The sequence below is a fragment of the Anarrhichthys ocellatus genome, unplaced genomic scaffold (genome assembly GCF_004355925.1).
Source record: "Anarrhichthys ocellatus isolate YVR2014 unplaced genomic scaffold, GSC_Weel_1.0 scaffold8, whole genome shotgun sequence".
Taxonomy (NCBI): Eukaryota; Metazoa; Chordata; class Actinopteri; order Perciformes; family Anarhichadidae; genus Anarrhichthys; species Anarrhichthys ocellatus.
In genome coordinates this window covers 2,398,191-2,412,973 of record NW_022280038.1, presented here as the reverse complement: position 1 = coordinate 2,412,973, position 14,783 = coordinate 2,398,191, and the positions used below count along the sequence as shown (strand labels likewise).

General features: G+C 40.4%; 2 protein-coding genes across 7 annotated transcripts in view; both read left to right on the top strand.

Annotated features, from left to right (window-relative positions):
* myo5aa (myosin VAa) overlaps positions 1-5,720 on the top strand; it is a 43,350-nt gene extending 37,630 nt beyond the window's left edge. For all 4 annotated transcript variants that reach the window (XM_031848275.1, XM_031848278.1, XM_031848277.1 and 1 more), the window contains 6 exons: positions 115-204; positions 597-747; positions 959-1,241; positions 1,350-1,524; positions 1,676-1,756; positions 2,085-5,720. In XM_031848275.1, the coding sequence (XP_031704135.1) occupies positions 115-204; positions 597-747; positions 959-1,241; positions 1,350-1,524; positions 1,676-1,756; positions 2,085-2,237 (933 nt within the window). In that variant the 3' untranslated portion in view covers positions 2,238-5,720. The remainder of the gene's footprint in view (positions 1-114; positions 205-596; positions 748-958; positions 1,242-1,349; positions 1,525-1,675; positions 1,757-2,084) is intronic.
* A 91-nt stretch (positions 5,721-5,811) lies between these two features.
* gnb5b (guanine nucleotide binding protein (G protein), beta 5b) overlaps positions 5,812-14,783 on the top strand; it is a 13,080-nt gene continuing 4,108 nt past the window's right edge. For 2 of the 3 annotated variants that reach the window (XM_031848281.1, XM_031848279.1), the window contains exons 1-6: positions 5,812-7,340; positions 9,792-9,903; positions 10,308-10,444; positions 10,567-10,608; positions 11,803-11,879; positions 12,377-12,509. In XM_031848281.1, coding sequence (XP_031704141.1) covers positions 7,215-7,340; positions 9,792-9,903; positions 10,308-10,444; positions 10,567-10,608; positions 11,803-11,879; positions 12,377-12,509 — 627 coding nt within the window. In that variant the 5' untranslated portion in view covers positions 5,812-7,214. The remainder of the gene's footprint in view (positions 7,341-9,791; positions 9,904-10,307; positions 10,445-10,566; positions 10,609-11,802; positions 11,880-12,376; positions 12,510-14,783) is intronic. The other variant, XM_031848280.1, reaches the window with a different exon arrangement.

The window sequence follows — 14,783 nt, the reverse complement described above, 5'->3', positions numbered from 1 at the left end:
TTCGTAGTTTTTTTTATCAGTAATTTGTGGAATGTTTGACTTGGACAAAGACTTGACTATTACCAGCTGGTTTACTGACTCCAGTTTGCTCTTCCTCTTGTCTCTTCCTGTCAGAAACGAGGAGACGACTTTGAGACGGTCTCCTTCTGGCTGGCGAACACCTGCCGCTTCTTACACTGTCTGAAACAATACAGCGGAGACGAGGTGAGACTCGCACCATGCACACCAACATAGAAACGTTTTAACTCAAATGGGTACACGTACATACTTTGGGTTTGGTAAACTTAGAGGCAATTAAGCAATTGTGATTGTTTTTTGTGTTTTTTCTTGGAAGAAATCGATCAACCAACAGTAAATATAAAACGTTAAATTAACTGGAGATTGTTTTTTGTTTTGTTTGTAGAAAATTAATTCACCGTTCCTGTGATTGCAAATGGTGTTACTCGTGATGGAAAGTGTAAAAGCTGACATGCATATAAAATATCATAGATTGGAATGAAATAGTATTTTTAATAGAGTTGCTGAGGATAAACAGAGGTTCCTATCCTCTCACATGCACATTAAACCCTGTATCTGCCTTTATCTGTGTTTGTTAGGCCTTCATGAAGCACAACACACAGAGGCAGAATGAACACTCTCTGTCCAACTTCGACCTGGCCGAGTACAGACAGGTGATCAGTGACCTGGCCATCCAGATCTACCAGCAGCTGATCAAGTGCATGGAGAACATCCTCCAGCCCATGATAGGTGTGTGCATGTACATGTGTGTGTGTGTGTGTGTGTGTGTGTGTGTGTGTGTGTGTGTGTGTGTGTGTGTGTGTGTGTGTGTGTGTGTGTGTGTGTGTGTGTGTGGTCCTACAAGCTAATGCTCCTGTAGTATTGATGGGATTTGCTTTTGTGCACGATACAAATACTTACAAAGCGTGTGTGTGTGTGTGTGTGTGTGTGTTCCCTGCAGTTTCTGGCATGCTGGAACACGAGACCATCCAGGGAGTGTCGGGGGTGAAGCCCACAGGCCTCCGTAAGCGAACATCGAGTATCGCCGACGAGGGCACCTACACGCTGGACTCCATCCTGCGGCAGCTCAGCGCCTTCCACTCCACCATGTGCCAGCACGGCACCGACCCCGAGCTCATCAAGCAGGTGGTGAAGCAGCAGTTCTACATCATCGGAGCAGTCACCCTCAACAACCTGCTGCTGCGCAAGGACATGTGCTCCTGGAGCAAAGGCATGCAGATCAGGTACAGTACGAGATGTTGCTGCTCAGAGCGGAGCTCCAAAGTGTGGCTGATATCTTTACCCTTTGTTTTGTTGTTGTTTCTTTACCTGTGACGTGTGTTTGTGTGCAGGTACAATGTGAGCCAGCTGGAGGAGTGGCTCAGAGACAAAGGTCTAATGACTTTCGGAGCCAAGGAGACTCTGGAGCCTCTGATCCAGGCCGCTCAGCTGCTGCAGGTGAAGAAAAAGACTGACGAGGACGCCGGGGCCATCTGCTCCATGTGTCTGGGCCTCACCACTGCTCAGGTAAACTGTCCCGTCATTTATTAACAACATTCAAAGAGAGGCAAGCTTTGTAAATCATCGCTCTCCACCTCAGTCTGTTTTAAAAGCTAAGTAACTCCATTCACTGTCGGGGAAATGTGTTTCTAACCTCTCTGTGTTGTGTCTCCTCCAGATTGTGAAGGTCTTGAACCTCTACACTCCAGTCAACGAATTTGAGGAGAGAGTATCGGTGTCATTCATACGAACCATACAGGTGATTTACTCCGATGTATCAATACAACACTGACATAGTGTTTCACGTGGCTACAGTATAAATATTTAGGAAATTAATGCTGCTGGAAAACACCACCTGAAAATGTTACACCTTCCAAAGCGCAGCACAAATTGAGTCCAGTAGGTGGGGTGGTGGGAAAAAATGTAGCAGCAATGCAAAGCACTAGAATGTGCAAAAACACCGGTACAGTCCCTTAATGAACTGAACCTATTTTAAGGTATTCACTTTTTTCCTAAATTAAAATGGGCTTTTGTTAAATTCAATGTGGCTGCATATTAATTATTTGATCTCTTCTTTTTCCATTCAGACTCGCTTGCGAGATCGTTGTGAGAGTCCGCAGTTGTTGATGGACACGAAGATGATTTACCCGGTCACTTTCCCGTTCAGCCCTTCCTCCCTCGCCCTGGAAACCATCCAGATCCCCGGCTCGCTCAACCTGGGGTTCCTCACCCGCGTCTAAACCGAGGCCCCACAGGCCATGTTGATGTAGTGGCCACAGTTGGAATTGCAAGTAAAAAAAAAAAAGAATATCAAAAATTTCAAATTTTTATTCACATAGTTTGAGCAATTATGTCAAAAACGTTAAGTGAAAAGCCTCAAAGAGCTTCTAATTCAAAACATGGATTCCCGCTCTCCTAAGAGATCCTTTGGCTGATCCTGAACATTGACACTCAGAAAATCCGACAAAGAAAACCCCATCACGTCCTGAACTTGCAACATGCATCTGTACAATACTTGCATCCTCTGAACGTACACATGCACGCCTACACTCATGTGCACTTTCTCTCTTACAAAAACGCACAAATACACACGACACCCACGGTCGCCGCCGCTGGTTTAAATCTGTCTGTAAAAGGCCATCATCCATCCACTGCTTGTAAAAAAAAAAACGCCTGCCTCTTAGAGAAGCCACAAGAAAAGCCCAGTCGGGCTGATAAAAGGTCAAATCTTGTCAACGCGAGAATGTACGTAACGATACACGGGAGCGGGGGCCCATAACTTGATGAATTGTAGTCTAGCTTTGAATGTTGGGTCTATATTTAATAGGCAAAGTGAATACTGAGTCCCAGTGGGAAGCCAGCTGAGTGACACCGCGCTAAAGTTAACTCTCTGCACCCCCATGTTGAGGCAACCTGGACCAGGCTTCGCTCTGTCCTCGTCATTTCACTCTCTGAACACAGTCGCGCCAAGACAGAACTCACCGTCTGTACTATATTATTTATACATATATAAATATGAATAATATATATCGTGTATTTTATTTATTGCATTTACCTCCGTCCCCACCCTCCCCTTTATTAGATTAGAAGCTTTCTCTTTGCAGTAAACATGTCTGATGTATGAAGGCTGGGACCATCATTTCCCACAGCTTTGTAAGGACTGTTCTACTTTAGGTCCATTGTAGGCTGTTTATGTCAATATCAGGTACATTGTGTCGTATAGTTTAAGGAGTGCCGGCACAGATGATCATGTGTTAGGTCACGTCTTAACGTAGACATGTCGATGTTTATCCTGCATTTCGGGCAGATGCAGTGTAGCACGGGTTTTAACTGAGGAGAGATTTAGAAGGTACGAGGTTTAAGCTGTGACGAGGGTTTAACCTGCTGTCATCTACACTGTTTACAGCTGTGACCAGAGCTGAGCGTCACAGGAAACACTGGCACAACGATATTTAACACGACACTCTGCTTACTGCTGTATCACCGGGGGGGGGGTTTCTTCCTCTCTCTACTCGTCTTCTCTGGTCACAGCTCTAGTCAGTGCTTTGAAGCTGTTTTACTATTATCAACGTGGAAATATTTATTTCAGTATTGTCATTTTTCTTAAGCGTTAAAGCTGTGTATATTATGACCTCATGTATCACTGAGCAGAATGGACAGAAAAGGTTTCTCTGATGTTGGTTTTGGGGAGTTTGTCCAGCTTTACACCGGTGTGTCCACTGCTTTTATTCCCACACTAACACGAACTGCAGCTTAGGAGACCTATTCCTCTCATGTCTTCCACGCCTTCCTGTTTAGTGGCTAGGAAGGCACAATATGGGCCTTTAGAACCAAAAACAATAGAACAGGTGGAACTGCACTTTTCCCACATCTCAATTGCATGGGGTCACTGGCGTAGAAAGATATTTTTGGTCTTTTCTGTTTGGTGCTCCGGTTGTTTTTGGTTCAGATATCCAGAGATATTTGGTGCTTGCTTTCAAAGGCTGAGGGTGATTTTGCACCACACCCCGTACTCAGTCAGTGTGGCCACAGTGTGGTGTAATAACTGCTGCTGCTGCCCTCATCTAACCTGCATGGGCTTGGCTTTGCCAGCATTACTATTTACCAAGAAATCAACCGGCATGCTTTTGTTCTTTTAGTTGTTTGAACAGAGAAACCTAGCTGAGAGTCGTGGGATGAGTGTCCGGGAATCTGCCAATCTACAAAAAGTCCTTTGTCTGCGTTCACATGGTCCTCGCTGCCTCGTGTTTAGCACTTTCTCCCGTCTACTTCCTGTTGTGCCATCAGTATTAACAGTCAACCAAATTTGCCTCTTGCCCTCATGTGAACCTTATTTTGCCTAATGACCTTACCCTTTCACAAACTTATTTCACATATAGGAGATTGTGAATAGTCACCAAAACTGGACTCGGTACACTTTTTTTTTTTTTTTGATTTAATATCTTGTTTAGTTTCAAACCGACCAACACAGGAAATAAGAGTGAACTTGCTGGTGAAGATCCAGTATGTGCTGAGAAATCAATATATTTTATCAAGGTGACGTATCTCATTAAAATGCCATATTAATTACAGATAAAAACAAATATTAAGTGAAGTAAAGAGAAGTTCGTGTGTGAAGTTGCTTTGTGTTGCACTTGTATTTGAGAACAATGTGATATCCGCATGCTCTCATTGGGACCACATGTCATCAGTCTGCCTTCTGTCACATCATTTGGATTAATCGGTAGTTTGAAGTATGGTTTGTTTAAAGAGTGCATTTCTGTGGCGAGGAAGACGGTAACTGAAGGAATTAATTAACCACATGAATGTTTTTAAATTAATTGTTTCATGATTTTAGTCGCACATTGTTGGACAAAGCCTTATCTGAAATGTTTGCTATCTAAATGACTTAAACACACTATCAACATGGTGGCATTGTTTTGTTCAGTCAGTGCAGGGTTTTTTTTTCTCCGCTGTAAAATGAATATAAATTGTTAAATGGGGTCATTTTTTCTTTTGATGAGGTGTCCTTTTGTCCTACAGTTGGTGTCACAGATGGGTCGCACTGTTTAGCCATAAAGTCCAGATGCACTTTTTAGAAGTTGCTGAGGAAGTCGGATAAATGATAGATGGATAAGGATTGTAAAGATAAAATCGTTTTTCTTTTGACTCCCACCGCCTTTCTACTAAACTGCGACGCATTAAGCTTCCTCTACCACATTCCCTCTGCGAGTGGGCGCTTCACTTTTTTTTCTTGCCGTTTTATTAAAACTATGAATTAATGCAAGACACAGGTAAGAAGACAAACACTCTTGAAAAAAACCACACGTTTATTCGTTTTGTTGAGCAGAGCTGTGGCGTCTTGCTCCCCTGGGCTTCTCTTGGGCTCTCATAGGAGAAAGTGTCATTCCTTCACTCTGCATTTTTACATTAAGGAGAGAGTTGGTTGTACGATATGAAGTAGACATTATAAATGACCATTGTTCTTATCAGCACTAGTGTTGATTGTGCCATTTTAAACATTGTTAAAGACAGAACATACATCATCACTCCAGCTGTTGTGGTACTGGTGGGAACATGCTGAAGCCAGTACCAAACGTTTCCTCTCTGACCCATGTGTACATTTGACAAACTGGACTGTTTGTAGTTTCTGGTAGCTGTGCTTAGTGAATGTGTTCACCGTTAAGAAACTTGGAATAAATTGTCAAATCTGTAAAAGTGAAATAAAATAATTCAGCAAATAATTTTGATTGTCTCTGGGAGATTATTTCTGGGGAGTTTTCTCATTCTTTAGTCTTTAAAAAAATGTGATTCTTTCAGTCATAATAAACTAAATACACATTATTCATCTCTTTTAACCGTCTAATTTATTGCTCTTTCATTGACAGCACAAGAACTGAAGACTTAAGGTCATCAGACAGATGTAATAGATTACATTTGATGGGATTGCACAAATCTGATTACAACATTAACATCAAACAAAAAGGGAAAAAATACACGTCATGGCTGTTCTATAACGCGGATGGCACTTTTTTCGCTCAAAATATTGTTTTAGTTGCATCAAGGAGGCGATGTAATGTGACATCATGCAGTTTAAGGGATTATTAAATATTAAATCTATAATGTGTACTGTCATAGGCTGTGAATGCAACTTTCCGGGCCTCGCAGGTTCAGTAATACTGCAGGGACGTATGGAGCAGAGCAGAGCCACAGCTTAAACACTTCACTAAGAAGCTTACAGTTCCCTCACTGACAATAGTTCTCCGGGGATAAATACCTGCTGTACAGAGGGGGGGAAAAACGTTCTCTTGTAAGGTAAGATTTTATCATTGATATGGCTGCTAAATATTGATTGATTGATATGGCTGTGTAAATATTCTTCTGCAAACTGAAGATGTTTTTGTGTCTTTAATTTGGGATAAATTTATGGAACATGATGTGCAAATATGAGTTTAGAGTTTTAAACGTGTGATGAAGCAGCTTAGATGGAGTTTGACTGGTAAATGATATCAGTTTCTGCTGAAGTTCATTTTGTACATGATTACTTCAATAGCAGCCTCGGTGATGGTGAGTTGAGTTTGGAGTGAACATAATGGCAACTCGGTTTGAATTCAAATTGCTAACATAACTCACATTATTTTATTCTATGTTCTGTACACTATAATAACCGTATTAACAGAAGGACTGAAAGTATAATGATTAACTTCAATCTCTAAATGAGGTTGTAGTTTTCTGAATATGTACGTCTGCTGATTTGTTTTCTTTACAAATTGTAATATAACAAATTGAAGGAAACGACACACATTAGCATATTATGACGTTATTATTTGTTAAGGCATACTGTTTATTAATGTGTTAATATTGTAAAAGTTACAATTAGAAAATAAGCGACAGCTTCAAATAACGTGCATGATATGATGAGGGTTTGCGATGGGGAAATGTCATATTTAGTTGTAATTTGGTTGTTTTGGAGTGTGTACTGGATGTGAGCAGTTCCCAGAATAGCTTACTCCTTTCCTCTGGAGCTCAGAGAAGGATCAGGCTGGAGTAGATTACCAACTACTTATCTCCTAACACACACACACACACACACACACACACACATAAACAGTCACACAACGGTACAGACAATCAAAAGAGCCTGAATAAACCAAAATAGCATATAGCCGATTGCCTGAATCTTTATGTTTGTGTCTTGTGTTTTCCACAGGGCTCGTTGTCGGTGATCATCTGCAGCCATGTGTGACCAGACGTTCGTGGCGGCCACTTTTGGCCCCTGCGAAAGCTGTGGGAAAGCCAGTCCTCTTATGAACATCTACATTACGACAGAGGCCATCAACTACTGCTCCTTCTGTGTGGAAGTGGTATGTTATCCTTTCTGTTCCTCATCACTTATAGCTGCCACATAAATGAAGTGCAAACCATGGCAATGTTTGCATCATTTCACTTGAGTGGATGTAGTGTAGATCTGACAAGATATGCATCAGCTGAAAAAGAGAGAAAGAAGAGAAAGAATAAGTTAGCACACTGTGTCAACCCGATGGCCCTGAAGTTACGGGCGTCTCCTACTCTTAAGTTTATCTACGAACATATATGATAACAGCAATCTGTGAGGCAGCTGCCAAGCGTTACATACTAACGCATCATTAGTTTGATGAGGATCACACTAACACTTGCTGTTCAACTGAGGACACACCACTCAGAAGCACCTTTTGACATGGAACTGTATTATTATCTTAATAAAAACACACACACACACACGCAGAGGATGTCATGAGGACCTTTCAGAGAGAGATGCATGCCACTGATCCTCATGATCTGTGGCTCTTTGTCAGCTGGCTCCATAACTATCCTAAAATAATTTGATTAGAGCATTTATTTGTGGTTAGTCCTGGGGTCATTTTTGACCCCAGGACAGCACAAAATGTTCTAAATAAATGAGACATCATATTTTTGGTTTAATATTGAATGACTTTTCCTAATTTAATAGGGACAACTGGGTAAACACAAACTCAACATGTTCATATGTAAAGTTTTATGTAAAGCCATTAAAACACACAAAAAATATCTCTTTCCAATTTTAGGTCAATCAGTGAGATTTTATGGTGATCTGCATATTTCTCCATAGTCCCGTAACAGGGATTCTGGATGTATACGGGTTTGGGTGTCGGGGGGGTTGTTTTATTTAAAGGGCTATTTAGGTAGTCAACAAAAAAACTAAGTATCTGACACATAAACTTGGGTAGCAATTTTAAGTACAATAATGCTCTGCAGGTTCAAATTGCTGGGGTCAAAAATGACCCAGGATAACAGGTGTTAGTAAATTTGAAGGTAACAGGAGGGTTAAATGTTGCAGAAATGAATGTTGACATGTTTTATATGTCAGGTAATGACTTGGAATAAAGTTGACTAAGGAGTTGAAACACAGAGGTGGGTGATAATTTATATTGTATGCTTTATAAACAGTCAAACCTGACGGGGTCATTTTTGACCCCAGAGGACAACAGGTGTGATTATGTGCTGCCATTAGAAAAATTCAAATGATTCAAGAACAGCATCCTAACTAAACTTTGATATGTACCTCTCTGTGATAAGTCAAATGGTAAAAAATAATATAAAGTCAAAATAATTCATTGTTTCATTGTATTTTCGCTCAAAAACAGGGTATACTTTTATGTAAACAAGGTCTATTGGCCCTAAATTCCAAAATGAAGGGAACGATTTGTGGTAATGTGTTGGACTGAAGTAAGACTAAAGGTGTACAACAGAATTGATTGACAATTTATACTGTATGCTTTAAAAACAGTCAAACCAGGTGGGGTCATTTTTGACCCCAGAGGACAACAGGTGTATGGCAGTCGGGAGGACAACACAAGGGTTTTAAGGAAAATACTGAAACATTTTTGAAAGAAAAGTACAACAAAAGTAAAGTGAAATAGTCATTGTGATTGAAACTCCTCGTCATGAAAACCTTAAATCTGCGAACACAGACAACTCTTTTAAAATATATCCTCAATCAATTTCCTTTTAGCTTTGATTTATGAATGATCCCTTGGACAAAATGAGCCAATCAAATTTAAATATGTTTAAATCTATTAGGGGAAAATTGATTATTTTTTCTTTTCTTTATTTTTGTTATTGTCAATTTTCATTAATTTTTTGGGGTATGTGTCTACACAGTCATGGTTTGAATTTTAGACAAAATATTGTCATTAAAAAACTGTAGGAAATAAAAAAACTGGTTAATGCTGCGATGTCATTACAGAGTTAACATTTAATCTAATATTATTCACAATAACTTGTGACAGAGTAATGCAGCTAATGCAGTGGGTGAGGGCATGTTAATATTAAGCTGAAGGGAGGTTGAAATAACAACTTCAATGAAAACCGTAAAGAGTTTATAGCATTTTAAATTGATGAAATGCAGCAGCAATTGCAACAGCATTTAAGGAGACAAAAATAGTGTGGAGCTTAGGCTATAATCTCCTCAAGGGTCAGAAAAAAGTTACAAATCGGTTTAAAAACTTTGAATTTACTATTAAACTACGGGAATATGTGGAAGACTAAACGCTACACGGGTGCCCGCCTGCCTGTAGGTGTCTGTTAAATTAACTTGAACGTGCAGGATGGAGGATGGAGGGAGGAGGGGGCACGAGCTGTGAATGTGACACGCGCGGCGGAGCATCACTTTCGCTTGGGGAGTAATTTAACAAACCTCTAACCACCGAACGTCCCCGTTACATTTCCCGTTTCTCTTCCCCTTTCCGCTCCCTCCTGAGGTTTTTTCGTTGTTGTCTTTTTTCCCCTCTCTAAAGATGGCTTGTCAGGGGCTCCAAGGAGGGGAAACCGTGGCGACACTGAAGAGGGAGAGCGACAGTCTGAAGAAGAAGCTGGAGGAGGAGCGGGCCAAGCTGAGCGACATAGAGTGTAAGTGTCTGGGACAAAATAACAACTATTGCACCTGCTGTGGGCCACCGCTAAAAGCTTGACAGGCTGCAGCTCTGAACTCGTCTTTTCAACATGTAACGTTTTGTTTATGGCGGTTATTCTGTTTACTGAGAGACGCTCACCGTGAAGCATCGCTCAGGTATTTCCATTTTCTGCTAAATGCTATTTGCTACTTTCTAGTCTTCTGTATTTCTCTGACAACTACTAGTAACTTTGCAGAATAACATCTCTAAATACAAAACCTTTCAAATATGACAAATGTTTTCCTACTTGTACCGAAATAAAGGTTGTGAGTAGTTCATTCGGTCAAAAGTTCTCATGAAAGTCACAACACCAACTGAAGTGTGTGTGTGTGTGTGTGTGTGTGTGTGTTGGTACCTCAGTGAACCAGGTGGCTGAGAAGATTGAGGTCTTGGGTGCCCTCTCCATAAAAACCAGACGTGTACTGAAGGGTCATGGGAACAAGGTTCTGTGTATGGACTGGTGTAAAGACAAACGTCGTATAGTCAGCTCCTCACAGGTAGGCCTACATGGTACATAGTGCAATATTATCTAATACAGGAGAATTGTCATTTTATGCTGAGCACCACTGTGGACTCTATTTATTTTGTCATGTAATGCAGATTTTCCTTTCTTATTTAGGATGGCAAAGTGATCATCTGGGATGCATTTACTCTTAATAAGGTGAGTAGAAGTCTGTGTGGTAAGACAAGACAACATAAGATGTAATATATGTTATTGTCCCAAAAGGGGAGATTTTGCATTAACATTAGTGCTGCACACAGCTGCAATCCACCTAAAAAAATGCATAGCCAACAGACATCACAGTGTACCCCAAAGAAGAGGTGGGAAAACATGTCAAATGTTGCCCATGCATTGAGAAATAAAAATACATATATGTTGTAAAACAGGAGAGAATTGTAAAGTCATACAGAATACATGAAACAAAAATACAACTGTACCTCTTACCTGTGAACTATAAAAACAAGGATTAACCTTTTTTCTTATTGAAACGTGTAGTAGTGCTTTTGTGCATTTAGTATGCAGAACAATGTGTGAATTCATTAGAATAACAATAACTATAAATTAAGGGGCTGAATTCAACTTCCTCTCCCTTTACGCCTTACATTAACGTGCATTTTAGGTGATTTAGGTTTGCAATCGGCTAGTGTTTGACCACATGACACAGTTGTGATCCGACTGACCTAACCACCTGTAGATGTGGTCAGAGACGCGTTGTGACCACATTGAACATAAGTGTAAATGCAGTTGCGGTTTTAATCTACATATAGCTACAACAACTACGTGACGGATCTCAATGTGGACGCTGGAGACGCATGTTGATAACTAGGTGTAAATGTAATCAGGTTAAATCATATCGACATACAATCTGGATACGTGACGCATTTTAATGCAAGGTGTGAAGCGGGTCTCAGACTTCAAATTTCTCTAAAAGAAGAGAATGAAACGCACAAACGGATAATCACACGTCTTTGGAGACGACATGCTAGTGTCGACCGTTTGCTGCCTTTACTCCTCTGAGAGTGAGGGTGCAACACGATCACAGGGAAATATGCGTTTAAAGATTATCCATCCATCTGTCCCCTGTAATGTGTGTGTGTGTGTGTGTGTGTGTGTGTGTGTGTGTGTGTGTGTGTGCGCACTTAAATAGCAGCCAGGAGGATTCAGCCTGATTTGACCATCATGTCACCTCTTGATGGAGTAGAACCACACTCAACATAATCCCTATTAATACTGCTTTACCGCAGCTGTGTGTGTGTGTGTATATATGTGTAAGAGAGTAGTTGGTATATGCTTATTTATTAAAGAGAATGTATCTTCCAACCAATGACGAATTACCACGAACATGCGTTACAGGAACATGGGGTGACCCTGCCGTGTACATGGGTTATGGCGTGTGCTTATGCCCCCTCAGGTTGTGCTGTGGCATGTGGGTGAGTACAGAGGATTTCTCTTTTTATTGCCTGGATTTATTAAAAATCTACTCTTTCCAATAATTACAAATCAATAACAAAACAGTGAAGTGAAATAATATTTTTAGAATTGTTTTAATACAAAGTTATTGCTATTGTGAAAGAAAATAAAGATGTGTTTTAGAGATACTATCTTATTGTGTTCAATAATTTAAATGAACCTGGTATTCTATTATATAAGTAAATACTGCATACAGTGGCTACTTCAATTCTTTGTAAGTGTTACAAATAATGCTTCTGCTATTGCTCAGTGGAACTAAATACGATCCTACTGGGAATATGTTTTATTCAATATTCTGAATCGGACACATAATGTAAGAAAAGTTAATTTAATACCCAGTCATCATTTCTCCGTCAGCCTGGATCATTATGCGATATCCATACCCAGACTCTGTGTTGTTATTGTCGACTATTTCATCAGTGACCCGTCATCTAACTTGTTTTATCTCCTTCCAAAGCGGATTGGATAACAAGTGCTCGGTGTTCCCGCTGTCACTTGACAAAAACGAGAATTTGGCTGCAAAGAAGAAGTCCGTTGCCATGCACACCAACTATATCTCAGGGTGCACCTTCACCACCTCTGACATGCAGGTGAGCAGCAGTTCAATGCCTTCTGATAAAACTGGAAATACAAGCATTTTATAGATTAAACGTTGGAATCTTTTATTTATGATTAAATGCATTTTTTCCACTTGAACCAAAAAAACAACAACATGGACTATGACTACATTCTGAAACATAGCATGTTTTGTTTGTATTTGTAAGATTTGTAGGCTAAAAAAACAATGCGCATTGACTTGAATGCAACAGTTACGGTAGGATCTGAACCTGAAGGGTTTGGTGGAGCTCAGAGAGGACTTGGTCCAGCCGGGGGTCTGCCATGAGATAAAGTATCCCATTCACAGTGTTTCCATTTTAAATAAATGCTTTCTTAGCTGATTTATCTCCCGTGAATATATGGAGTATATTCACTCTTTATATTGGCCACTTTTCGCATTCTACAATCTGTACAATTAGCGTACTTCAGTTGTGACACCACCACCTTCATGTTTAAAGTATTAGAGCCTTGCTGGTCCGTACACTAGCAAGAGACAAGTCAAACATATTCAATTCCAATATCGATCATTTCATATCTCGATAACAATATATATTAAGATGTAGCATGTTTTCGGGCGATTCAATAAATACATAGTCTATATGAAATAACCACATGGTAAAGCCTATTATTTTTACTCCTGTATGAATTAATTACTTGTCAAATGGAAAGTACTAGTATTTAGAGTAAAGTATTTTCTCTTTTAAGTGAATAACTTTAGAGCAAAATTTAATCAATTCAGATTTCGTGAGAAATTTAAGTTAGCATGTGCGTTTCATTATCTGTTTAGATGACGTAATTATGTATCTGGATATATGATTTCATTAAGATAGGATTCCATTGAAAGACAATAAATTATCAAATTGAGTTACGGCAGAGCCCTAATTGATATTCTATATGTGTAATAGAGGTTAATGAGTCAGCATCAGCTAGATTTTGTTTTTGTTGGCTGTGCCTTTGACTCCCCAGCAGGATAGAAAGAAGTTTGGAAAGAGACTCAAAAGGAGAACATTCAGGAAACGGCCTGAGATATTTGGCTTTAATAATGTGCTCCTCGGCAAGGCAGAGGGGCACAATGGCAGAGCACTGGGTGATGGATGGCAGAGCTGAGGACAGAAAACAGACTGGAGGGGTGGTGATGGTCCTCTGTCCTGAGTTTATTAATAGACTCTGAGTGGTTCTTATCAAGGAAAGAGGCCGTTATCTCGAAAAGAGTGGAGCACACTGACCTGAGGGCAGAACATTTAACACGCAGACACACGCACATACATGTGTTCTTCCTGAATTTCTCTTTCATCCTGCATCTCACACACAAAGACATATGCATGCACATGAGCACACTGTAACGCCCTCAGCCTTTATACTTTACCTTTGAAATAAACAATGGCAGTGCTGGACTACATTGAGGGCTCAGAATGTGTGTGGCTATTCATTTGATTTCAAAGACTGGTTCTCCTAACAGGAGTGTGTCATCCTAACAGGAGAGTTAGGATGACACACAGTTTGTGTTGTTGTGTCTCGGTGTATGTGTGTGTGTGTGTGTGTGTGTGTACTTTTTCCACATCTCTCTGCCAATATACCGGATGTTGTAACTATCAATGAAGAGTCCCAGAAAGTGTTTGTTTTAGAGGTGACCTGCACATTTGACTCTAGTCTAGACTACTTCTTTTCATATTTAGCTGCATAGGACACACTCACAGGTTGGTCGTAAGAGGACTTCAATACCTTGGAGCTACACGGCTCGCAAAGCACTCTGCTATCTTTGCTATCATTGGCAGCCGCCATATATGGCAGACACTTTGCTACTCATATCCTTGATAACTGAGTAGGCCTACTTTGTTTTTTATTGTGAGGACCTATGTCACTAGTCCACGATTGTGTGAATGTATTCTACGGCACCTTTAAAATGTGTGTCCTTGCATTGTTCTTCTCTTATGCGCCCATAAAACAATTGTTATAAAGTGTGTGTGCGTGTGTGTGTGTGTGTGTGCGTGTGTGTGTGTCCAACTGAGAGCAACATGTAAGTAGTGCATTGGCTTTTGAGAGTTTTGATATGTGAGATCTGATGTTGCACTTTCTCATTAAAGACATGTACATGTGGGATCACTGGGTAGTTTAATGAACCCCTGCAAGTACTTAATTAATGGTAACAGACAGGTGGTGGTAAGAAGAATCAGACTGATGCAAAGGCTCTCTGTTAGATCAATGAGGTTCCCATCTGTGTGTGTGTGTGTGTGTGTGTGTGTGTGTGTGTGTGTGTGTGTGTGTGT